Consider the following 27097-nt stretch of genomic DNA (forward strand, 5'->3'; position numbering starts at 1 on the left):
CAGAAATTGTTATTTAATATCACGTCTAATAAAGTCACATTAAGCATTGCCTTCATATTCTGGGCTCATCTGCCTTTTTTGCACATACTTTTACCCCGCTATAAATTTTTCATTCTCAGAACTTCCCTACTGGTGTCAAGGACGTCACCTAGTAACGTTCCCAGAAAACCTGGTTTAATGTAGTAAGACAGTGATATTAAAAGACCAACTCCGTAGGAATACATACCTTATTAATATATAGTAGATAGAAAGAGGCCTAGAAATATGAGCGCAACTGGTTTCACAATTTGTTTTCTTTTTAGCTCTAAGGGAGGAAATGCGTGAAACTTGTTCATATTCTAGTCTGTCTGTACACAGTCGGCTAAGCGTTCTCTTACGAGAGGTTCTCTCGTATTGCGTAAGTTTCCTTACGCATCGGGAAAGTATTCTTTCTTCGAGATTTCTGAAAAACCCAAAATTATCCTTAATTTTGTAACATTGTCAACGCAGTGCGGCAGCCTGGCAGACCATAGCAGGCTATTCCAGCGTGCTATATGCTGCTCTGCTGGCAACTGCAGCAGCCTATCGGTGAGCCCGCGTGACGTGGCGACCAATGAGGGCGCCTCGCGCCCACCTGGCTTCATTTGCCTACAGGTGGGGCGTGGCCACGTGTATATAAGCGGGGCTCACGGGCTGCGTATTCGATTTTCTTTTCTTCAGCGAAGCCCTTCGCATCGCTGGATCTGGAACCCGCCGCCGTGATCGTGCAGACGGACAGCGCCTGAAGAAGCCGGCAGCATCGCGCCACCTTCAGCCATCCGTGCCTGCTCTGCTATCCGGCAGCCCATATCCTTTTACGCTCAAGTGTTGTCGCCGCTGCGTCACACTTTCTCAAAAAGAGCCGAGCGTTTGATACAAAATGTCTCGTTCCACCTGCGGCTCGTGTCACGCGCAGCTCAGTTCCGGGGACCGCCATGTGATCTGCGCTCTCTGCCTGGGCCGTGATCATGCCTCCGCCGCACTACTCGCCGGCGGATGCCCGGAGTGCGAGGAACTGACGATGTCGACCCTGCGGGCTTGACTCAATCAGTTCGATGACGACATCCCTCCAGTCCCTGCTAAGCCGCGCAGAAAGAAGCGCCGCTCGCAGCGGACTCCGGAGTTCGCAGAGGGAAGCTCGCCGGAACCCTTCCCGCCGGCTTCACTCTCGCCTTCCCCGCCCCCACCCCAGGCCGCCATTTCTGTTGCCGCCTCCGGGGATGAGGCGGATGCGGCCGCGGAACGCGCCGACAGCTGCTCCATCATGGCTTCCGACAGCGAGGACTGGTCTTCCGCGACCTCTTCAGTCCGGGCCTCCGGACGCTCTCGAGCGGGTGAGGACGCGGAACTGTTGCGCCTTCTCATCCGGGCTGTCGAGCAGCTAGGCCTCGAATGGGCCCCGCCCAAGATGGCAGCGCCGAATCGACTTGACGGATGCTTCCTAAACAGTCGCCGCCGTGCGCCCACCTCCAGGACTGCAAGAGCTTCACGAGGAACCTGGAACGCGGCATTCTCCACGAGGGTCTCGTCTCAGGCTTCTTCGGCGCTCTGTTGACGGCGCGTCTGAGAAAGGCTACAATGCTATCCCTCCGGTGGAAGAGGCGGTTGCAGTGCACCTTTGCCCGCCTTCTGGTTGGCGCTCAAAGGCTGCCCTCCCGTCTAAGGCCTGCAGAGTGACGTCATCGCTGATCGGCCGCGCTTTCGCTGCCTCCGGTCAAGCGGCATCTGCTCTGCACTCTATGGCCGTGCTGCAAATCCTCCAAGCTAATCTCCTCCGCGACCTGGACGAGAAAAGCTACGACACTGAGTTGGTCACGGATTTGCGAAGCGCGACGGATCTCGCCCTTCGCGCTACCAAGACCGCAGCACAGGCCCTCGGACGCTCTATGGCCTCCCTCACGGTAGCTGAGCGCCACCTCTGGCTCACGCTCGCGGATATGCGAGAAACAGAGCGCGCGGCCTTTCTAAACGCCCCGCTCACCCCGTCTGGGCTCTTCGGATCAGCGGTCAAGGGGATCGTCGATCGTTTCTCTGAAGTGCAGAAGACGACTCAGGCCATGAACCTCTTCCTGCCTCGACACCCCGGCGCTAGCAATAGCGCCGTTGCTCGCGTCCTCGTGACCAGCCAGCACCGAGCTCCGCGCAGCGCCCAGCGCGGCCCCCTTCGTCTCAGCGAAGACCGAGCGGCCGCCCCAGATCGCGCTCTTCCAGCCGTGGTAAGCCGCCTCCCCCTCGGGGCCCCTGGCCTAGGATCGCGCTGAAGTCCGAGCCTCCAAAGTCCTCCTAGCCAGAGGCGAGAAACGACGGTTAAGTCCGGCCACGGCCGGACCAACCGTCAAAACTCTCTTTCATGTCAGCCCCCACCACTGTGGCTGCTGCAGATGGATTTCACACAGCCAACGAGCCGGCAAAACTGCCCTCTCGCCTGTCAATAACCGCCGTTTTTACGGCGAACCAGAGAAATCACAAAAGTTGCATTATTTCTGGTTGCACGGCTCACGCCGTAGGTGTTTCAAATGCAGTAAATGTGCCCACTTTTCTGTGTTCACCCCTGCACACAAGCACTATAAACCCTGTGTCTCTCACTCACATAAAGCGGCCACCGGCCGCTCGAGTGCTAGAGTTAGGTCACGTGTCCGCTTGTTTGCGTCCACGCCTAACCACCACACGCGCTGTCACACAGCCACTCTTAACCGGTCATGTTCCACGCGTAAGAGTTGTGCCCGCTCAAACGCGCTCACACATTTTCGCGAACATTATGCCTCAGGCGCTACGCGCCACACACCATTTGTTCTCCGCCCAGGGTGGCCGGAGCAATGAGTGTAGGGCCACACACAAGCCACTCCCCGCTCGAAGCGGCAGAGATACAGTGTGTAGGGCGGCCAGCCATCGCGAGCGATCGGCTGGCCCACAGCACAGAGAGCGCGCGGACTGCGCCCGCCCCTCCTATACAGGCCGTCAAACCCGCAAAGCGCTGCATTTCGAGCCCGGAGGCCGTTCTATCCCGTGTGGCACACGCGAGAGCGTGGGAAGCCATTCCAGGTGTATCAGAATGGGTGCTGAAAACAGTGAAGCACGGCTACACTCTGCAGTTCGCTCGCCGCCCTCCGCGCTTCTGTGCGCGTACGGAGACGAGAGTGAGCGAGGAAGTAGCACATCTACTTCGAGCAGAGATAGCCACGCTGCTGTGCAAAGGGGCTATACAACCGGTTCCCCATTCTATGAGCGAGTCAGGCTTTTACAGCCGGTATTTTCTCGTGCCAAAAAGGGATGGGTCGCTCAGACCGATTCTGGATCTGAGGCGTCTGAACAGAGCTCTTATGAGAAGATCGTTCAAGATGCTCACGACCAAGCAGATCCTCGCGCATATTCGCCCGAGAGACTGGCTAATCTCCCTAGATTTGAAAGATGCATATTTTCAAATCAAGATAACGCCGCGTCACAGGCCATTCTCACGATTCGCCTTCGACGGCCAGGCTTATCAATACACCGTCCTTCCGTTCGGCCTGTCACTAGCACCCCGTACATTTACGAAGTGCATGGACGCGGCCCTCGATCCCCTGAGAAGTCGAGGGATGTGAGTATTGAACTATCTGGACGATTGGCTCATCCTGGCGCAGTCAGAGGCCGAGCTCCTCGCCCACAGGGCAATGCTGCTCAGCCGTCTGGGGCTCACGGTCAATTGGACCAAGAGCTCATTAGTGCCCACGCAATCAACCTCATTTCTGGGTTTGAATCTGGACACTGTGGCAATGTCAGCCCGCCTGTCACCCCAACGCGCGCGCCAAGTTCGGCGCATGGCTGCGTACTTCCGGCCGGGCAAAATCGCACCTCTCAAGCTCTTTCAGAGGATGCTGGGACGTATGGCCTCAGCTGCAGCTGTGCTCCAGCTGGGATTAATGCGCATGCGCCCGCTGCAATGCTGGTTAAACGCCCGAGTGCCTCACAGAGCCTGGGCGTCCGGAGGCTTCAGGATCAGAGTGTCCCAACCTCTTTGAGCTCGACCTCTTTGCAACAAAAGAGAACGCCCGCTGCCCGAGGTTTCTGTCCAAAAGCGAGGATGCGCTCTCCCAACCTTGGCCCAGCCTCCCGCTGTATGCTTTCCCGCCGATTTCCCTATTGCCCCAGGTCATAGCGAAAATCAGGGAGACGCGCCGCCCGGTGCTCCTTATAGCGCCGCGCTGGGAGAACCAGATTTGGTACCCAGAGCTGGTGAAGCTGTTGCACTCACCCCCCTGGCCAGTTCCGCTGAGAGCAGACCTCCTCTCTCAAGCAGGAGGGTCAGTTTGGCATCCCCATCCAGAGCGATGGTCTCTACATGTATGGGTGACCAACGGATACCCGTTGACCTGCCCGAAGGGGTTATGAACACGATTTCACACTCTAGAGCCCCCTCGACGAGGCGGTTATATAGTTGTAAGTGGTCGGTGTTCACTGAGTGGTGTGTTTCCAAGGGATGGGACCCACAGCAATGTGGGGTCCAGCGGGTGCTCTCCTTCCTCCAGGAGCTTTTGGAACTGGGCAGGTCCCCTTCCACGCTCAAATTGTATGTGGCGGCTATAGCAGCGTTCGCTCAGACGACGCTAGGTAGCACGCTAGGAAGGAACGAGCTCATCATCCGTTTCCTCAGAGGAGCCAGACGGATGAATCCCCCGCGGCCCCCATCGGTTCCTATATGGGATCTGGCCTTGGTCCTAGAGGCCCTGAAGGCTCATCCCTTTGAACCGCTCGAGACTGTGGAACCAAGGTTCCTTTCGCTAAAAACCGCGTTCCTGATAGCTCTGGCTTCAGTAAAACGCGTGGGGGATCTACACGCGCTCTCAGTGAGCCCGACGTGTATGGAGTTCGGCCCGAATGACTCCAAGGTCATTCTTAGGCCGAGGCATGGTTATGTCCCCAAAGCGATAGGCACTCCCTTCAGGGCGCAGATTGTCTCCCTCTCGGCTCTGCCAGCATCCGATGAGGGGGACGGTGGCAATGTCCTCTGCCCTGTCAGGGCATTGAGGGTTTACGTCACACGCTCCGCCGCCTTCAGGTGCTCTGAGCAGCTATTTGTTTCGTTTGGAGGGCGCACTAAAGGTCTCGCCTCCTCGAAACAGACCCCTGTCCAGGTGGATAGTGGACGCGATTGCAGCAGCTTACGCTTCCAAACACCTGCAGTGCCCGCTAGGTGTCAGAGCACACTCCACTAGAGGCATGGCCTCTTCGTGGGCTTGGGCCAGAGGGATTTCCATCCACGATATCTGTATGGCGGCAGGCTGGGCCTCCCCGTCTACGTTCGTGAGATTTTACAATCTGGAAGTTCCTGCCTTACAGGCGAAAGTGTTATCAGTTCAATAGGGCTGTTGGTTCTGCCCAGTGGTTCTGCGCAGACATAGCTCACATACTGGTAGTAAGTTTGGTACTAGGCTTATGTGAATTTGAAGGAGACCGGTGGTGCCGTTCTCTCATTTACGAGACAAGCTGTTGTGAGTTTGAAGGTGACTGGCGGTGCCGTTACCTCACTCATATAACAAGATATTGTGAATTTGAAGGCGACCGGCGTTGCCGCTCCCTCATTCATGAGACAAGGTGTGGCGAATTTGAAGGAGACCGGCAGGTGCCGTTCCCTCATTCATGGGACAGGGTGTTGTAACCACCCGTTGTAACCACCCGTCAGTTCGAATGAAGTGTCGGTATATGTGGTGGCCCGTTTTCCTTACCGGCCACCCTGCCCGAGCAGTGTTATGGTCCCCGGTTCCCTGGGATACATATGCTGTACGCGAGGCGCGCACGGCGTTGACAATGTGTTCCCGATGCGTAAGGAAACTTACGCAATACGAGAGAACCTCTCGTAAGAGAACGATACTCGGTTACTTAACGTAACCTCGGTTCTCTCTAGAAGAGGGAACGAGTATTGCGTTCCTTGCCGTGCGCCCCGCGGGCTTTTATGCTTCAGAACTACGAAAACCGAATACGCAGCCCGTGAGCCCCGCTTATATACACGTGGCCACGCCCCACCTGTAGGCAAATGAAGCCAGGTGGGCGCGAAGCGCCCTCATTGGTCGCCACGTCACGCGGGCTCACCGATAGGCTGCTGCAGTTGCCAGCAGAGCAGCCAATAGCACGCTGGAATAGCCTGCTATGGTCTGCCAGGCTGCCGCACTGCGTTGACAATGTTACAAAATTAAGGATAATTTGGGGTTTTTCAGAAATCTCGAAGAAAGAATACTTTCCCGATGCGTAAGGAAACTTACGCAATACTCGTTCCCTCTTCTAGAGAGAACCGAGGTTACGCTAAGTAACCGAGTATCGTTTTCTCCTATGGGGCGCCGTTTGTAAAGCGGCTCACGCTGAAAATAACAGCAACATTTTGACACATTTAGCTTCAAACAATGTTTAAAAAACTGGTATGAATTTTTGGCGGTCACTTTTTTAGCACATTTACAACAATAATTGTCAACTTAGAGATATATTTTAAATAGTTAAATCTAAATGTTAAATCTAAATCTAAATCTAAATGCTAAATCTAAATCTAAATGTTAAATCTAAATCTAAATGTTAAATCTAAATCTAAATGCTAAATCTAAATGTTAAATCTAAACGTTAAATCTAAATGTTACATCTAAATCTAAATGTAAAATCTAAATGTTAAATCTAAATACAAAATCTAAATCTAAATGTTAAATCTAAATGTTAAATCTAAATATAAATGTTGAATCTAAATGTTTCGGGTGAAACTAAATATTTAACTAATATGCAAATTCAGAATGCAGATAACCGGTTTTAACATTTAGATTTTACATTTAGATTTTACATTTAGATTTAGATGTAACATTTAGATTTAACGTTTAGATTTAACATTTAGATTTAGCATTTAGATTTAACATTTAGATTTAGATTTAACATTTAGATTTAACATTTAGATTTAGATTTAGATTTAACATTTAGATTTAGATTTAACATTTTAGATTTAGATTTAACATTTAGATTTAGATTTAACATTTAGATTTAACAATTAACATTTAGATTTAACATTTAACATTTAGATTTAACTATTTAAAATATCTCTAAGTTGACAAATATTGTTGTAAATGTGCTAAAAAAGTGACCGCCAAAAATTCATACCAGTTTTTTAAACATTGTTTGAAGCTAAATGTGTCAAAATGTTGCTGTTATTTTCAGCTTGAGCCGCTTTACAAACGGCGCCCCATAAGATTTAAATTAGATATATTGACTGATAGGTATAGACAGTGACATATAGTATAGATATAGTGACACATTCATATAGGCTAAGTTAGATAGTGACAGATAGATAGCACAGCATAAGTTAGATATATAGAATTATATAGATATAGATTCATAGGTGATATATAGATAGATATATTAATTGAATATATAAAAATGGAGGCTGCACGCAAGAGATGCCGTACATCTGTGGTGTGGGAGCATTTCCATTTGGAAGCACCAAATAAAGTGAGATGTGTGTATTGTGATAGGCAGCTAGCCTTCTGCAACAATACATCATCCATGTATTTACATCATCCAAAAATATTTGTGCATGCCAGCAACAAGTGTCCCTTGTGAGAGGATTTTTTCAAAGGCTGGAGAAATTATATGTAAAAAAAGAAGTCAGCTGAGTCCTTCAACAGCAGAGCAATTCATATTTTTGAATAAAAATGTTTTGTGACAAATGTGACACATTGTGGCTTTATTTATTTTATTAATGTTCATTTTGTATAACAAACAAATATATATATAGTTCTTTACAATGACGAGGCTACAGGTAGTGATGGGCAGACCGAGGCTTCGTGAAGCACTGAAGCAGTTGAAGCAAATGTGTCATATTGTTTCGAAGCTTCGAATCAATCTGACACCCGTCTCTACGGCGCCATCTAGTGGTCACTTCCATGTGTTGATCTGAAATACCTTGACAATGATCCATGTAAAAAAAATTGTTTTTAACATCTGTCTGACAAGTACATGATCTTGGTTTTGTAACCTGTAGCCTCGTCATTGTAAAGAACTATATATATATTTGTTTGTTATACAAAATGAACATTAATAAAATAAATAAAGCCACAATGTGTCACATTTGTCACAAAACATTTTTATTCAAAAATATGAATTGCTCTGCTGTTGAAGGACTCAGCTGACTTCTTTTTTTACATATAATTTCTCCAGCCTTTGAAAAAATCCTCTCACAAGGGACACTTGTTGCTGGCATGCACAAATATTTTTGGATGATGTAAATACATGGATGATGTATTGTTGCAGAAGGCTAGCTGCCTATCACAATACACACATCTCACTTTATTTGGTGCTTCCAAATGGAAATGCTCCCACACCACAGATGTACGGCATCTCTTGCGTGCAGCCTCCATTTTTATATATTCAATTAATATATCTATCTATATATCACCTATGAATCTATATCTATATAATTCTATATATCTAACTTATGCTGTGCTATCTATCTGTCACTATCTAACTTAGCCTATATGAATGTGTCACTATATCTATACTATATGTCACTGTCTATACCTATCAGTCAATATATCTAATTTAAATCTAGCCTAAATATAACTAACCAAAGCGCACTATAAATCTCACTGCTATCACAAAATCACTGCTATCACAAAATCACTCTCCTCTCACAAAAACCCACGAGGTGAAGATGGATTTACTTCACTTTTAAACTGTGGTGAATTAGGTTTACAGATGTGTGACTGTGTGGTTTGTTCCCGCCCCCTTTAATCAACGCAGTTTCGGAAGGCGCCACCTGATGAAACACTTTGAAGCTTCATTTAGCCATAGTCACGTGACATGGGTGTTTCGAATCACAGTTCGGAGCAGTGTTTCGAAACATCTGCGCTTCGGGATCTCGGCAAAGCCCCGAAACGTCTGTTTCGCGTCTGCCATCCCTAGCTACAGGTTACAAAACCAAGATCATGTACTTGTCAGACAGATGTTAAAAACAATTTTTTTTACATGGATCATTGTCAAGGTATTTCAGATCAACACATGGAAGTGACCACTAGATGGCGCCGTAGAGACGGGTGTCAGATTGATTCGAAGCTTCGAAACAATATGACACATTTGCTTCAACTGCTTCAGTGCTTCACGAAGCCTCGGTCTGCCCATCACTAGTTATCACATGTTTCTTTGTCTGAGTTTCCCGCCACTTGTCTGTTTCCTTAGTTACCCTCATCTGTATCACCTGTGCCCCTCGTTAGTTAGTCATCTGTGTTTGTATTTAAGTTCCTCCCTTTCCTTCAGTCTCTGTCCAATCTCGTTTGCGTTTGTGTATGTATGGTGTGCTACCGCGTTACATTTGAGTCTTCTGTGTATTAAACGTTATTTGAGTATTCTACTACCCGTCTTTGCCTGTTCCTGCCTGCACACCCGTAACAGTTGTGTTCATAACCTGATTTAATCAGCTTGTATGCATTATTAATATTTTTTACAGCTAGCCAACTGTTAAGCTATTTCCTTGTCTTTATAACGAGGAAACATTAAGCGTCTTATAGGCAAAGGAACGCTTACGGTGCCGGTGTCTGTTTTGGCAGGATACTGCCATCTAGTGGTAGGTTTTCTTAGACAGCTGTGTGTGCATGTTTTGCATTACAATTATGTCTCTATTTGTACAAAATGCTGCACATTCATGTAAATCTGGAACAAGTTGTAAACACACAACTTGTAAACACATAAGTTGTAAAGAATTAGTTTAAATGTAGTAATGCACATTTGGTATTTGTGCATACAACAATAATTATATGGGGGCGAAATAGGCCAAAAGGGGACAAATGCACACTGCGTGGACGTTCCTACCCAGCTCTACAGATGTCTTGGTAAGCCAAGGTGATGGCAAGATGGGCCATCCGCTGCTTGGAGACAGCCTTTCCCTTCTGCTGGCCTCCGTGACAGACAAAGAGCTGATCTGATGTCCAGCAGCTTTGCATTCTATCCAGAGCGCAGATGGGACAGAGCAAAGCTAGGGCTGGGTCTGCCTCCTCCAGGGGCAGTGCTTGCAGGTTCACCACCTGGTCCCTGAAGGGAGTGGTAGGAACTGTGGGCACATAGCCAAGCTACGTGGGTGTCACCTGACCTGAACTCTAGGCACGATTTGTCAACCGAAAATGCTTGCAGGTCCCCTACCCTCTTGATGGAGGCCAGTGCAGCCAACAGCAAAGTCTTCATAGACAGAATCTTTAGCTCTGCCGACTGCAAAGGCACAAATGGGGCATTCTGAAATGCTTGGAGCACCAGAGCAAGATCCCAAGAGGGTATGGAGGGAGGTCAAGGAGGATTTAACTGTCTCGCCGCCCTGAGGAACCTGCTGACCAGGTTGTGCTTCCCAACCATCTTACCTTCTATATGATTGTGATAGGCGGATATTGCAGCAACATAGACTTTGAGGGTGGAGGGCGACAGCCTATGCTCCAACCCTTGTTGCAGGAAGGAAAGCACAGATGCGATCAAACATTTTCGGGGGTCTTCTCTGCAAGAAGAACACCACTCAACGAACAGGTTCCACTTCAAGGAACCTGTCTCATAGACGGTGTTTGTGCCAAAGTGATGGTGTTAACTACCTCTTGGGGTAAGTCACTTAGAACCTCCGCGTCCCGTCCAGGGACCAGATATAAAGTTTCCAGGGGTCTAGGATGCCCAATCTCTGAGTCAGAAGGTACTTCCTCAGAGGAATCGGCCAGGGAGAGGGGCTGTCGCAAGGAGCTTAAGCTCTGGGAAACAAGTCCGGTTGGGCCAGTATGGCACCACCAACAGGATCTGCTCCTCGTCCTTTCTGACCTTGCAGTGTCTGTGCAAGTAGGCTCACTGGGGGAAACGCATATTTGCGCAGAGTAAAACCACTGGCAATGCATTTCTGGGGAGGCAAACAGGCCAAGATGTGGCTCCCCGAACTGTCTCCAGATCAGCAGATCACTCTCCCAGGTGGTCAGCTCATTACAGCTCGTCGGCCACAAGGTTGCGCACACCAGAGACATGAGTGGCCCGAAGCGACCTCAGACACTTCTGACTCCAGAGGAGGAGATGGCAGGCGACTTGCGGCATACGACGGGAGTGCAGACCACTTTGTCGGCTGATGTACACAACGGTCACAGTGTTGTCCGTGCAGACCAATACATCTTTGCCCCATAACAGCCTTTTGAGGCGGCTCAGTGCAAGATGTACTGCAAGAAAATCAGGCAGTTGATGTGCCAATGCAGGTGCGGGCCCATCCAAACCCCTGACATTGCATGTACGTGGCCCCCCATCCCATGGCAGAGGCATCCATGAAAACCACAGCATGCCTGGACACCTGTTCCAAGGGCACTCCAGCCCGAAGGAACAAGGTGTCTGACCACGGGCTGAAGGTTTGGTGGCAGGGCGGTGTGATACTCACCTGGTGAGTGCCACGTTTCCACGCCCATCTCGGGACTCGGCCGCGAAGCCAATGCTGAAAGCCAATGCTCATATGAAGCAGACTGAGCGGTGTTACTGCCACTGCGGCTGCCATATGCCCCAGGAGCTTCTGAAATTGTTTCAGTGGGACTGCCATCCTGTCTTGAAGCGTGTTCAGGAAGTTCAGCATCGACTGGACATGCTCCTCTGTGAAGTGCGCCATCTGTTCAACCGAATCCAACTCCATACCGAGAAATGAGATCCTCTGCACAGGGGCTCTTTTCCCAGTTGACCCGATTAAATGAGCCAGCGAGACGGACTGGGAAGTGCTCCAGGCTCGCATAGACCATACAACCGGGACTAAAGGGACCACCGGCGTACCCACCGTGGGGCAGCGAGGTGGAATGCAGGTACCGGGCGGGGTGTGAGTGTGCTGTGCAAAACTTACCTCAACCTCAACTCAACTCAATTTATTTTTATAGCACTTTCAAATCCATTAAAATGGACCAAAGTGCTGTCCATAATTGGACTTCTCAGCAGTCCCGTGTTTCTTGGGAATTTCCCGGACTGAGCCTCCAGCTGTTAGAATCTAACTTTTAAGTAGACTATCAATATATCAATATTCTCAATCATCAGTCGATGTCTACCTCTGTGATGTGTGGCAGCAGCTGCAGCGCAAGATCTTGGGAGAATGCTCAAGGAACCACAGACACAGTGCAATACTATAACATTCTCAAATTTATTAAGGAAGAAAGGTCATATATAAAGATGTAAGTGAAACATGTATGTGCGCAAAATGTGTGTATGTGTATCTTAATGTTTTGTCTGGATGTCTGGGTGTGTGCGAATGTGTCCAAGGACTACTGAATGTATTGTCTGATTGTGCACACGTACCATGGCAGAAAAGTCAGTGTTATACAAGGAAAGTTAGAAAGTGAAGCCCAAGAAATAAGAAAATATTAACAGGTCAAAGTGCAAAACGTAGAGGGGTTACAATAATGGCCCTTAACCCTTTAACTGTCACCCCCCTTTTTAGAATACACATGAAAATGCACTATCCAAACTTAAAGGGCTGTAATTCAAGAATGCTTTGGAATATAGACCAAAGTTTGGTCTCGTTTTAAAGACGACATTCTGCAGATTATTGCTGAAGTGAAAGCAAAATATGAAAGTATGAAATAGTTATGGAAGTTTAAATTTACTGTAAATGAAAAATACTGTACTAAATATTTTTTATTTCATATAAAATATATATTTTACAAAAAAGAATTTACTCTAAAATTAAAAACACTCACATTGGCGCCCATTGTTTAGTCCCGAGGCGTTAAACGTTGGCGATAAACGCGTGCGAAAATCGTCCCGGTGTGAACAGGCCTTTAGTCAGCCCATTCTTGTTGATGGAGAAGTAACTGAGAAGACCGAAAGCAGCAACAGCATATATTTGAAATGGTAAGTAAGTGTTGGTTTGAACTCTTTATCAAGCATTTGTGGTTACTTAAACATATTCTTACAAACCGCATGGCTCAATCAGTAAGAACATATTCTCTAAGTCTTAATAATTCACAAGATTTAACAAGTTGTCAAATTCATATGATACTCTAAAGGCCTGTTCACACCGGGACGATTTTCGCACGCGTTTATCGCCGACGTTTAACGCCTCGGGACTAAACAATGGGCGCCAATGTGAGTGTTCACACCGACGCGCAAAACGCCAGGCGTAAAAGCGTCATTTAAAAAAAAACGCCTCGGGTTCGTTTTTTTATTTTGACGCGGCGCGTAAAAAACTGTCCGACCAATGAGATCGGCGCTTTTGTTCACGTGCCTGGAGCTGCTGAAGTGACAGTAAAACACGACTTGGTGGCGCTCAAGCACAAAACGGTCTTGCCGAGCACACATTGATACGACGAAGAAGTAGTAAGTAGACAAAGAAGAAGATGAACTGCTAATGCTGCTTGCCAGTTAGCAAAAAGTGCGTGAATGGTTTTGTCCATATACATAATATGTCTATGGTTTTGGCAAGCACGTAAATACTGTCTCTCTTCTCCTTCTGTGTGACAAGCGAGTGTCAGAGGCTTAAAGTGCCGCAGCACCATCTTGTGTACCGGGAGCGTATCGACTGAATGTGCACGTTCACTCGGCGCAGCGCCAGTGAAAATCGTTTGGGTGTGAACACTCAAGACGCGCCGAAAAACGGCACGAAAAACGCTGGCGATAAGCGCGCGCGATATTCGTCCCGGTGTGTACAGGCCTTTAGATATACTCGTACATAATCCTGCAGCTTTTACTCCGACTCCTGCCACTGGCTACTGCCTCAATTCCTGTACATATTTATCATGATTTTTGTAAATGAGTTGCTCCCCTTCTTGGAAAGTAGTCGGATGTCCCACACACTGTCAGAAAGTTTATATTAAGTCCAATGTTTTCTTTAAAATTATTACATATTGGGCCCTGTCTGTTCATGTAATGTTAGATGTCTCTTCAGACCTCATAACCTACCTCTGTTTGCAAGAGTAGAAATGCTCACATGACATCAGATATTCGATTATTTTGTCATAATCAGATCAGTTGTACTGCTGATAATGTCCTGTTTGCATGTAAATCATTTACGTGATCAAAAGATCAAGTGAATAATCAACATTTTTAAAGGTCCCATGGCATGAAATTTTCATTTTATGAGGTTTTTCAACATTAATATGAGTTCCTCTAGCCTGAATATTGTCCCCAAGTGTATAGAAATGTTGATCGGTGTAAAACCGAGTTCTGGCTGTCTTTCTCTGCCTTTGAGAAAATGACAGGCCAGACTAGCCAATCCTGAAGTCTCCTGGTTTGACGTCCAAGCAGGAACGGTTACCTCCCTTTCCTCCGCCCAGAGAATCTGGCACGCCCATGCAAGCGCTCGAGAGATCATTGCTTGTGAACGAGTGAACGCTGGCAGTTTCTCAGTGTTTGGATGTACAAATGAAAACAGAAGTCTTTTTTCAGTTCCTTCTGATCTGTGATCAGTGATTTCTGATGTGTAGCTAATTATTTATTATTCGTGCACACACTGCGGCTTCTCTCTCTCCCGACAGAACAGTGTTTTCTATCTTGTGAGTCAGTGTTTTTGTATGTCCTTGTCGCGTCTATCTGTTCTAAAATGTGCATACAGTCGTTTCTGCTCAACATCAGCAGAGAAACATCTTTAGAGATAAACCTCACACACGCCGAAGCTCGGGCTGCACTGACAGCTCGGCCTTCAACATCCCCGACCCCCAGAACTGCATCTCGCCCACAGCGGAGGCGCCTTACGCGGTGCGAGATTAAGCAGAAGGGGGGTAAGCGTGAGCATATCCAGGCTAGGCAGCTTTCCCCACAATAAACTGGATTACATTAGATTACTGCTGTTGTGTCTTTGTTTGCGCTGTGTACTCAATGCGCGTCACTGACGCTTTTCATATGATAGGAACATATCTAAAAATAATAATTATCAACACTTAACATTACTCGTAACTCGTTCATCTCGACAGCTGTAATGGTACTTTGCATGTGTTACAAAGTTGGTAATAATGATGAAGACGGACTCGGTGTGACTGGGACTCGTGTTTATTCAGAACTCTCAGATACAAACACAATAAACTCGCGCTGACTGACAGCGCTCTCATAACTCAGTAGTTACTATAAATAACTTTGTTAGCAATCGCTCCGTCTCTGGTACATAAGTGATGTCCGGTTCGCGAACAATCTTTCTTTTGAACCGGTTCTTTTTAGTGAACCGAATCAGTTCACCACATCGGACTGAATCGTTCTAAACGGTTCGCGTCTCCAGTCAGCGCTGATCCATAATTTACTAAAGTTACTAACTTTCTGACATGAGTGACAGTCCCTCCGACTAGAAATAGACTAATAACCTGAAGTATATTCTAGTAGCTACAACAGTTCACTGAACTGAGACGTGCTGAGAGACCTGATGAGAAGTGAACTCAGGTCCATCCGTCTCTCTGGCAGCAGCTCGTGCCTGCTCGTGCCTCGCGTTAAACCACGCCCCCTCCGCTCATTTAAAATGCAAAGATGTCAGCCAATCACAACAGTGGGCGTTTTTACTGAAGTCTCACAGCAGACACGCCTCTTGAAACAGGGCATTCAGCCACAGGGCAAACATCAGTATTGAAAAAATGCCTTTTATTTCTAAATTATGACATTTTATGATGTAAAAATCATACTAATATATGTACACCTCAGGAAACATTATAAAATAATAGAAAAATGCCATGCCATGAGACCTTTAAACAAATTCATATGTGCTATTAAAGATACACTTTCAATAATGGAAATGCACACATATCAGTGAACTTATTATATAAATGTATTTAACATTATTATGCAACACTTTTTACAGAAAGAAACAGAGTTATGCATGAACTCACAACTTGCATGCAAGGTAATGAAATGTCCTTTCTTTATGTCTTGCAGGAATACATGCAGATTACTTTTATTTATTTATTTTTTATTTTATTTTTTATTTTTTTTAGATCTCTACAATATCAAACTCAACAGTTATTTTAAGAGCCAACCCTCACAAGAGCTACTAGTGAGTTGGAGCGAATCAGCCCTTCAGGTAAAGTTTCTAGAATATTTTACTATATCAGTATTTACTCATCAAATGCTCCCCTGAATCGTATTGTAACTGTCTTAATTGATATGTTTCAAAAACAATAGTAATTGCACATAGAGTAAGTGAGACTTTCTTGTTTTGCAGCAGAGAAGAAAGACCAGACCTTATATCGAAGCAAGCTAATCGAGTCAGTCCTTTGTTTAGGGTGAGGAAGGAACATGGCCATCTTGTGCCCGAAGAAGACAGAAAAGTATGCAAGTCCATTGGTATGTCTTGTATTGATGTATTGTCTTGCTTTAATATGTAAAGAATTTGATGTTGATTTCTCAAAGAACTATTCATTTCAGCAGTGATCATTCTTTCTACTCTGATAAAATATGCACCATTATTCATGTCTAAATCTTTTTATAAATCCTAAAATGAGCAAATGAGGTTCTGTATCTTGGATTTATCTAAAATAGTAAATATCTGTTTCCCTTTTTGTTAAAATTATTATTACAATGATTGCCTTTTAGCATAAAGGCTGGAACTGGACTTTTGGCCTTCAATTCTTAAAGTGTGATAAAAAGCATTTAGTTGGTATAAACTCCAGGTATTTCTCTGTTTTGTAGACCATGGATGGTTCTGGGTAGCTTTGGAAGATAATGAGTTGTGGCATATATTAGGAATCAAATAGTAGATGTTCTTTGAATTATGTGAAATATCTGGTTATTTTTTTATACTTATTTCTTATACTCCACAGACTAAAACACATTGCATTTATGTTTTAAGATGGATAGCAAGAGAATGCACACACTTAAGAAGATTCTACAGGAAAAGACTAATGTGCAGCCAAGGAGGAATACAAGAGGCAAAAACTCCAGTCTCTGAGAACCATGCATGCCATGGGTGCTTCATAAGCATGATAAGTCTTGTGCCTCTGTACCTATTTCTTAATTTTTCCATGCCGTATTTTAACAATTTTACATTGTACAGGCTATCACAAGTGATGCTCTTGAAACAAGTGACAGAAGAGTATGTTGTCTTAAAATAAATCTAGCATCACTGGCAAAGGCTAAGTAGAGACCATGCCTTTCTAAAATATATTTTTAAAGATCTGCTGTTTAAAAGGTTGCTGTAGATATGGGTAAAATAGTTTTTGTTCAGTACTTGGCTAATATTATGTGCTGCAATATTATATCCATAATGCTTCAATGTGTATTATATAATGTACTGACTGCTGCTTTGTAAAATTAAATCAGGAATGGGCAACTCTGGGACAACTGAAATGGAGAGTTTACCTCCAAGCCTAATCGAGCACACCTGACATTTGTAACTAAAGTCTTCAGGTTTACTTATAGATAATTATAGGCAGATGGGTTTGGGGTTGGAGCTAAATCTGCAGGACAGTGGATGCTGAGGGCCAGAGTAGCCCACCACTGCTTAAATCATGCAGAACATATGCTAACCTGACTGTACATTAAACTTAATTTGAATTGTGTTTTTGTTTTACTTTTAGACCAGGACTGGAGAATGCCTGACTATGGGATGTTACAACTTCTTACTCTGGTTGAGAAAAGGCTACACCACATCAGTGACCACATCATCTGTTTATCAATTATACACTGTAGAGTACAAGTAAGCTAATTGTTTAGAAGAAAAAGAACAAGATAGAACATGGACAAGATAGAGGGAAGAGAAAGAAACCAGTCTAGCTGTGATAATGAATCATTATTTTTCAACACAATATCAAATCTGTTTTTTCTATCATAGTTGACAGGATGGGATTCAGTGGCAACTCATTTGTGTGGCTTCAGCAGCTGTAAATGGATTAATATGATGTTAATGTATTTTTGAAGACCCATTTTTATTTATCTTGAATCTCATTTGTCTTTATGCTACTGTATCAACTTTATACTGTATCCTCCAATAAAGTGTTGAGTGATAAAGTATGGTGAATATTATGTATGGTGTTTGGAAAGTAAATGCACATTTCACAAGTTTATTTAGGTTATCTAATTAATTACCAAGATTCTTTTACTTGAGACATAATTTTTTTTATCTGGTTATATTATATTTGGTACAACAATACACCAAAAAGTTGCATATACTTGCATGCTGTGACAATTATGCCAGTTTTAAATGCCAGAAATAAAGGACAGGATTACAAACACTTCAAGCTTAACTGAAGATGATCCATGTTGATAAATCTGGTACATCTACTACTGCAATAAAAATTAAAGCATGCACATTACCGATGTCAGGTATGTGAAAATACATGAAATTTTGGCAATGTCTCTATTGCTATTGGTGCATTGTCCTATATTTAATAATAATAGTGAAGTGTACATATATTAATAGTTTTTGTTTACACTGGAAACGTCTCGGTTACGTATGTAACCCTCGTTCCCTGAGGAGGGAACGGAGACGTACGTTAGTGACTAACGAATGGGGGTTTCGCCTAGAAGCCTATTACCTTCGAGGTATTTAACAGCGCCCAATGGCAGTGCCAATGCCATGGGCATGCGGAATTTGCATGCGTAACTCCGCCCCACCGTGTGGGTATATAAGGAAGTACGCTGGCAACATCGCATTATGTATCTGCTGCGGAGCCAAGATCTGAACTGCGTGTTCCAGCAGCGCAGCTGACGTCACTGCATGAAAAGTGGGATTTTCGTCAGTATGTGGCACTGTAGATTGCCGTGGAACTTCAGGTTTACGACTGTGCACGGCAATTTGCAGGCAACACCGAAAACTGGTGTAAATTGACGGAAATTGATGTGGGCCTTGCTTGGCAGTTGTCCCCCCATGACCCCCCTCCCCTTAATTCTAGGGGAGGCTTTAACATGTAAATGAACATGCTGTGAGCTACACAAATGCAAATCCGAGTATAGCAGCAGGGGGAGTTTTATCTAGGTTCTGAATTTTTTTAAACTAAAACATTTTAAGTTAAATGTACTCGTTTTAGTTCACATTACTACATTTTTAGGGCAACCAGTTTGCTCCAATTTTTTAAGTAGATTCAACTTGTCCGGGCTAACAGAGTAGATTAATTACTCTGTATGTCATTAGCAATAACCAATGTTATGTAAAAAAAAATATACACAAAATAAAAAGTTACGGTGTTATGCCTATATGTAATTGAAGCACATTTGCCACACCCATTAACTTAAATAAAGTGAAAATAAATATAATAGGTTTTTCTGGAGCTCCTTGGTGGTCTGAAACCTCAATTGTTGGTTGAAGAATATAGGGATAAATTAAGCCCCTCTGTGGACTGATTTCTTGACTCTTGTGATTCTCTATCTCTCTCTCTCTCACACACACACACACACACACGCACACACACACACACACACACACACACACACACACACATCTGTGCAGGCAGACACACACACACACACACACACACACACACACACACACACGCACACACAGCCAAAATACATCAACTTTTTTTATTTTATTCACCTCTTAACATTCTTTTGTTTCATTTTCTTGTTAATTTAATACATTTCTTAAAATCAGTTTGTTGTTAGACTCCCTTCTTTGTAAACTGTCATAAACTGACGAGATCTCTCGTTCAGACTCAATAAAAGCAACTCGGTCAGTGATGGACGTGTTCGTTACCTCCAATAATATCGCATTTTTAATTTGTTTTACAGTTTTTGGAGAAATGTATGACATGACTCGAACGTAATGAAGTAATTTGTATTCATTTTATAAAACAACAACAATGAAAATGAATAATACAAACACAATACATCAGTCCTTAAGTAATCATTTAACCATCAGCCTGCATTATTACACTGTTTTCATTAAAATGGTAAAGTGTACATGTCTTTCTTTGCTGCATACCGTATATGCCTAACTACACAAGCCGAGCTCTACATGTTCGCTATCAGTATCGTTCAATAGCTGGTTCATTTCGTTCACGAACAAGTCGAGGAGGAGATCAGTCTTTGGTTCAGAGTCAGAGTCGGACTCAAAAGCATCTCGGTCAGTAAAAGGCGTATTCGTTTACTGAATTCAACAAATCACATGCTCCGTCACATCTTATACTCGAACGCTATTGGCTCGAAGTTTTGTCATTGACAGGATGATCTCCACAGAGCTGCGCATGCGCTCGCTCCTCGCTGCTAAAAGTGCCACGCTGCTGTGGAGGGAGGAATTTCATTGAACGAGAAATATGAGTCAGTGGACCACTTGAACGAGAACGATTCGTTCACCTAAAAGATTAGTTCAAAAAGAACGATTTGTTCACGAACGTAACATCACTACTGCTTTGCTTTTTCGTGATCAACAATGACGCCGTCTCGCCTTCAGCTCCTCTTGAACTTCTCTGCATGGACGCGACCAACTTTTTCGACTAATTTTCAGGAGGCTGTCTTCGTCTTCACAACTCTGAGGCAAACTGCAGGCGCTATGAATAAGGGCATGGGTAATGTAACGTTACGATTTAAAGAATATGCTTTTATTCAGCTGTATAAGGAAATGGATGCGTTAATAGATCCGAGCTTAAAACTGCACATTTTGTTTACACAGACTATCCTCGCCTCATAACGAAGCCGTGAGCTCTTATCTGCTTGGAGCGATTTCCGCTAGTTCAGATTTAACCGCTGATCACGACGAAATCGTGTGTAAGTATAACTTCTAATGTGTTTCTCCTTCCTTGTTTAATTTTACCGTGACTGTTTTTATTAATACCAGTCTCATGTAATTGTTTTCCAGCTGCCTGTAAGACGTATTATGAATCGACACGCCGGAGCTTCAGATACAAACAACCTGAACTTACATCGCAGGCGGAAACTGCGAAGTTTAGCTCGGAGTCGATCAAGAAGAAAAAGGGTAAGATTTATTAAATTAGATCCGTTTTTTGTCAATGTGAGTATTTTTCAGGTTGCTTATTGTCTTTATGGATTGTATTACAGTTGCTGGAAGCGAGAGTGTGCTGGGTGAGGATGAGATGGACTGGAAGTGCGCGACCATTGAACTCATATCTGATGAGGAAGACGGCATTGTTGACGGGGTGTCTGGATGGATCGTGCGGCCACCGCCCTCTCGCAGCCTGGAGCTCGCCGAACTTTACATTACGAGACATTACTGCTGCACTGTACATAGTTGTGTGTTTAATTATAAAGCTCTTTCTTTGAATAAACAGCTGTGTTTTATAAATGAAGCCCTTTCTTTGAATGAACAGCTGTATGCTTATAAATGAAGCTCTTTCTTTGAATAAACGGCACGGTCCGTATAATTTTCCCATACATTCCTTGATGGTATGAATACTTCATAGCACAATAACATTAATATAAAACAAATTATTACAACATAAATTATATATTTATTATTATTATTGGGGTTTACATTTATAATGAGCCAGGGGGGCCAATAATGATTGGTTTGCCGTGATTTTTCTTTTTTAAATGTAGTGGCTTCAGCCAATAGTGAGTGAGTAAATTCAAGTCTGGCCGTTGACTCTCTGGTTTCGCTGCTATTCATATGCTAATTAGAGGCGTCGCACCTCCGCGCTGTCTCTCAGCGGGGGGGGGGGGGGGGTCTCTCCACCTACGTCATGGTTCGTTTACGACAATTTGTGGCACAGACGAACGCGACGTTCGCTGCCTCTAAATTGTCGAAAACTGCTGAAAATTAGGGAGATTTCCGGGAGTCTACAGGCGTTTACGGGGTCGAAAATCCCACTTTTCATGCAGTGCGTGGCAGAGGAACGTACGTCTCCGTTCCCTCCTCAGGGAACAAGGGTTACATACGTAACCAAGACGTTCCCTTTCGTTCAGTCACTACGACGTACATTAGTGACTAACGAATGGGGGTTCCAATATAACCGCGCCACTCAGCTGTCATCCAGTGCCCTGCGTAAGTGTGAGATCCCGCCACTTAAGGCCGTAGGACTCCCACTTAACACAGGAATACCAAGGTACACTGGGAAGCATTTCCCAGTGAGGGAATGCCAAGATGCCTACCCATGGGGAGGACTTAGAGAGTACACATATGACCCGCTGCGGGCTGCATATGGGAAACTCTAGGGTACCAGCCGAAGGTGGATTTTTAACCCTAGGGGTGGCAGGGGCTTGCAAAGGGAAAGACACCTGCTCACTGAGGAGGCTTACGGTGGAAATACTCGTGTGGGGGTCGCCGGAGGGGAACCATGCACACGGGGCACCTGGCCGGACATGAGGGTCTGGGCTCGAAAGGGCAGACTGAACTGATGCCGGCGTCGACATTGCTGGAGGAACTCAGGGCTCTCGTGGAGCTCACCTGAGGAAGATATCGCACGTATCCCGTCCGTGGAGAGGAATGGCAAGCAAGCGAAGACACCTGAGCCTGGCCCATTAACGGCCCCTCGGGGGGGCGAGTACATAGTCGGACACTGGCTCCACTCGGAGATTGTAGAATCTGGCAAATGTGTTAGGTGTCGCCCAGCCTGCAGCTCTGCAGATGTCTGTTAGCGAGGCGCCATGCACTAGAGCCCAAGAGGAGGCCACACTCCGAGTGGAGTGTGCCCTCACACCAAGGGGACATGGTCGCCTTGCTGCTGGTAAGCCAAAACAATGGTGTCCACTATCCAGTGAGACAACATCTGCTTTGAGAGAGCTCTTCTCTTCCGCTCTCCACCATAACAGACAAAGAGCTGGTCTGAGGTCCTGAAACACTGCGTCATGTCTACGTAAGCGCGGAGAGCGCGTACTGGACAGAGCAATGCCAAGGCTGGGTCTGCCTCCTCCAAAGGCAACGCTTGCAGGTTCACTACCTGATCTCTGAAAGGGGTGGTAGGAACCTTGGGCACATATCCAGGCCGGGGTCTCAGGATCACGTGAGAGTTAGGCGGCCCGAATTCTAGGCACGCTTCATCAACCGAAAATGCCTGCAGGTCCGCGACCCTCTTAACGGAGGCCAATGCGGTCAGCAGAGCCGTCTTCATCGACAGGAGCTTAGTATCGACCAACCGCAAATGCTCAAAGGGAGGCCTCTGCAGAGCATGTAAGACTACTGAGAGGTCCCAAGAGGGTACACTCTGGCCCGGAGAAACGAGGGGTCTGACCACGGACTGAAGGTTTTGCGACAGTAAGGAGTAACTAAGACCCGGTACTGACCGCTCTGCCACGCCCATCTCGGGACTCGGTCGTGCAACCAGCGTTGAAGCGGTCTCATATGAAGCAATCCGAGCGGCGTTGCCGCGGCTGCAGATGCCATATGCCCCAGGAGCCTCTGAAAGAATTTCAGTGGGACCGCTGTCCTGCCTTTGATCGTATACAAGCAGTTCAACACTGACCGGACGCGCTCTGGAGTGAGGCGATGTCCGGCTGACCGAATCCAGCTCCATACCGAGATAAGAGATCCTCTGTTAACATTTTGAACGGGAGCTTGTGCAGGGCCCGATTCAGAATGCGCAGGTCCAAGATTGGCCTTAACCCACCCCCTTTCTTGGGTACAATGAAGTAGGGGCTGTAGAACCCCGACCTCATATCGGCAGGAGGAACCGGCTTGATCGCGCCCTTCGCCAGCAGGACATCGATCTCGGACCACAAGACATGGGCATCGCTGCTTCGCACGGAGGTGAAGAGGATGCCCCTGTACTTGGGAGGCCGGCGTGCAAATTGAATCGCATAGCCGAGTCTGATGGTACGGATGAGCCAGCGAGACGGCCTGGGGAAACCTAACCAGGGCCCCAGAGACCGAACTAGCAGGACCAACAGCACCACAGACGTTCCCGGGGTGAGGTAGCGAGGTGGAGTACTCAGACCCGACTCGGGAGGCCCGGAGGCGGCCCGGAGTGTTGCCTGAATACTCCAGGTGGGGCAGAGAGTGGGTGAGAAGGCCCGGGGGCGTCCTCGGTGCCCACTCTGCTGCCCCCTGGCGAGGGGTGAGAGGGGAGGAAAGGAGTGGCAAGGCCCGGGGGCGTCGCACACTGCCAACCTGTCCCTCTCGGGGCTCAGGGAGGGAAGAAACTGCTCTGAGAATGTGGGTACCGCTGGACTTCGGGGAGCCAGCGGCAGGACCGAAACCAAAAAATATTCTCTCCCCGGTCCTCCTCCGGGGGAGGGAGGGGTGCGGACACCGTCTCCCCGAGCAATTCCTCTCTCACTGGGCTGCCCGTTTCAGGGTTGCTTGCCCTTGTGCTTGCTAGCAGACTCGCGAGACCCTGGACGGGTTGGGCGCCTCCCTTGCGCCCGGCCAACCGCTGCCTGGGTGGAGGCTGCTGTTTGGCTTTTTTTTCCTCCGTCTGCTTCTGGGCCACCAAGAACTGCTGGGCGAAGTTCTCGTTGGCGTCGCCGAAGAGGCCAGCCTGACAGACAGGGGCGTTGAGGAACCGAACTTCGGGCTCACGCATATCTGCCAGGTTTAGCCCCAGCTTCCTGGACCACTGGTGTGGATATCGCCTGACCCAGGGAGCGTGCAGTGACTTTCGTCACCCGGAGAGCGAGGTCCATCACCGCACGCAGTTCCTGCATAACCCCTGGGTCGGGACTACCCTCATGCATGCAGGACAGAGGGCAGTGAGAGAGGGAAAAACTTATACAGGTTATGGCCCTTTTGGTGTTCCATATTTTGACACCAAATAGTTCCATGCTGCTAAATTTTTCCAATGCACATCCGGGCAGCCACCCCGGAAAGCATTGCTGTCAACTCTGAATCTGATTCAGCATGAGCACACACCATTATAGTGGGAAACTCAGCATTATCATTTCCAGCGCATAACAGCCCTCTCTCCGATGCAGCAATTGACATCTGTCCTCCGCCAGAGCCCCAAATGAAACGCTGATCCCCTTTTTCCTTTTTTTTTTTTTTTTAAAAAGGACCAGCAATCCCATCTGTAAGCTACCAGCAGGCATGTGAGACAATGAGCGTGGCCGTCAGACTTGACGGCACACGGCGCGCTGAACACTCAAGCCCCTATGAAAGAGCAAGGTGAACAACGCGCCGACGTGGTCATGTTCTCGTGAGAGAACATGAACCACCCACAAACAAAGTCTCAGCACGCTCGTGATGCGATAGAGGAGTGGGGGCCCGAAGAGATGTACCCGGCGGGGAAGCCCCACTGTAATCCTCAGGCCACCAAAGCTTATTAGCCAAAGTAATCCCTTTCTGGAGCCCCAGAAAAGAAACTAGATCGGGGAATAAGCGAAGGGACTCAACCCCGTTTGAGGTTTCATAGTCTCGACCGCGCATCAGAGCGCCGAGTGACGAGCTGGGTTGCCGTGACAACCCCCGCTATCAGCCGGCGCAAGACAGCACACGGCGCGCTGAACGCTCAAGCCCTTACGAGAAAGGTGAGACAAACAACGCACCGACGTGACCACGCTCTCCTGAGAGAAAATGGATCACCCACGAACGCGATCTCACATGTTTATATGCGAGAGAGATCGTGGCCGTCAAATGAGGACAGGAAACAACCGCATCCAGAAACACACGGTTTGAGTGACATCTTGAAAAAGACGCAGGGTCAAACCGTGTTGCTCTTTTAGAAGGAAATGCTCTTTTAGAAGTGCTGAAGCACTCAGGGAGATGGCCGCGGCTCACAGCAGTCCGATTGCAAGCCTGCGTGTGAGCACTCAAAGAACGGAAACGCCCAGCCAACCAACACAGGAATAAGTGTATGTTGCAGCGGCCACTCGCTGACTCGCGCCGTCACACCAGCACCCAGGTAAGAGAGCGATCCTCCTCGAGACTCGTCTAAACACTCTTCGTAGAAACAGCTTGATGCAGCAAACCGTTCGGCTCCGAAGTTAAAAAGCAATGATGCGGTATTCCACTTCCGTATTTATACCCGCGCTGCGGGGTGGTGCGTGGAATGTGTGAACCGCATGCCAATGTCCATTGGCTCGTTTTAATCACTCGAAGTAGGTCGGTCTCTGGAAACAGATCCCAATTCGTCGGTCAGTTCCGACGTATGCCGAACGTGACCGACTGAAAGGGAACTACATGTTTCCCAGAAGACAAAATAAGTACAATTTACCCTGTTCATCCAATTCAAAAAGTGTACACACCCCAGATCTTAATGCATTGTGTTGCCTTCTTGAGCATTAATTTTTTTTTCTAAGAATGTCTGCATTTTTTGCTTCAAGAAATATTGTGGAAAACTGGTTTTGTTTCAAATAATATGCAGAGGAAAACCAAGTCCTGTTTTGGTGGCCCCTTTGTGTTACTATACAGTGGTGGTCAGAATTATTGGCACGAGTGGTAAATATGATCTAAGCTGGCTGTAAAAATAAATCTGCATTGTTTATCCTTTTGATCTATCAAATTCGCAAAAACCTAACCTTTCATTGAAGTAAAAGAATTGGAAGTCACATTATGAAATAAATGCTTTTCTCCAAAACACGTTGGACACAATTATTGGCACCCATTTATTAAAGGGTATTGCAGGTTAAATTTTTTTCGAGATTAATATATAACCTTGTATGAAAATACCATATGAAAAGGTGATGCAGGATTTAAAATGTTTTAAAAAGACATAAGAGCACAAATTTAGTAGATAAAGTGGCCATTTTGCTGGCTTTTTTTTCAACATCGCGTCATATTACGTTGGCTCAGTGCAGAAAAGGTTGGTATTCAGTATGAGTCTGTGTATTTTCGGTAGTTTTTCTATTCCAATTTATCATTGTCATGTTAAATTATTATCCAGCCTGTCAGGACATCGTGTCCACAGGTTTCCTAAAAAAAAAAGTTAGGAATTCTGCATGGTGGCGTTTTGTGCAGGTGAAGAAATGAGACTTCCCTTCGCGCATCTGCTTCGAAACATGTGGTTGTGTGTATAGTGCTTTAGACCTGAGGATTATCATCCCGGTGATATGATGGAGTCAAACATTGTTATACTCATGTAAGGCCGGCTACACACTGGCTACGTGACTTGAGTGTGGCGTTTTCTATCTGTAGGCCGGCTACACACTGCAAGCGTGGCGTACTCATAAACAATTCTAGGGGTGCCAATAATTGTGGCCAACGTGTTTTGGAGAAAAACATTGATTACGTAATGTGAGTTTCCCCCCACTTCCAATTCTTTTACTTCAATGAAAGATTAGGTTTTTGCAAAATGTTTGAATGATAGATCAAAAGGATAAACGATGCAGATTTATTTTTACAGCCATATTTGATCATATTTAC

The 27097-nt window shown here is 46.3% G+C and overlaps 1 protein-coding gene across 1 annotated transcript in view; it reads left to right on the top strand.

Moving 5' to 3' along the window:
* Positions 1 to 23620: 23620 nt before the first annotated feature.
* Positions 23621 to 27097, top strand: part of LOC307131126 (NXPE family member 3-like) — a gene marked incomplete at both ends in the record, with an annotated part of 35695 nt that continues 32218 nt past the window's right edge. The window contains one exon of the mRNA XM_079824615.1: positions 23621 to 23712. Coding sequence (XP_079680741.1) covers positions 23621 to 23712 — 92 coding nt within the window. The remainder of the gene's footprint in view (positions 23713 to 27097) is intronic.

The sequence above is a fragment of the Gobio gobio genome (assembly GCF_949357685.1).
Source record: "Gobio gobio genome assembly, chromosome: 8".
Classification (NCBI taxonomy): domain Eukaryota; kingdom Metazoa; phylum Chordata; class Actinopteri; order Cypriniformes; family Gobionidae; genus Gobio; species Gobio gobio.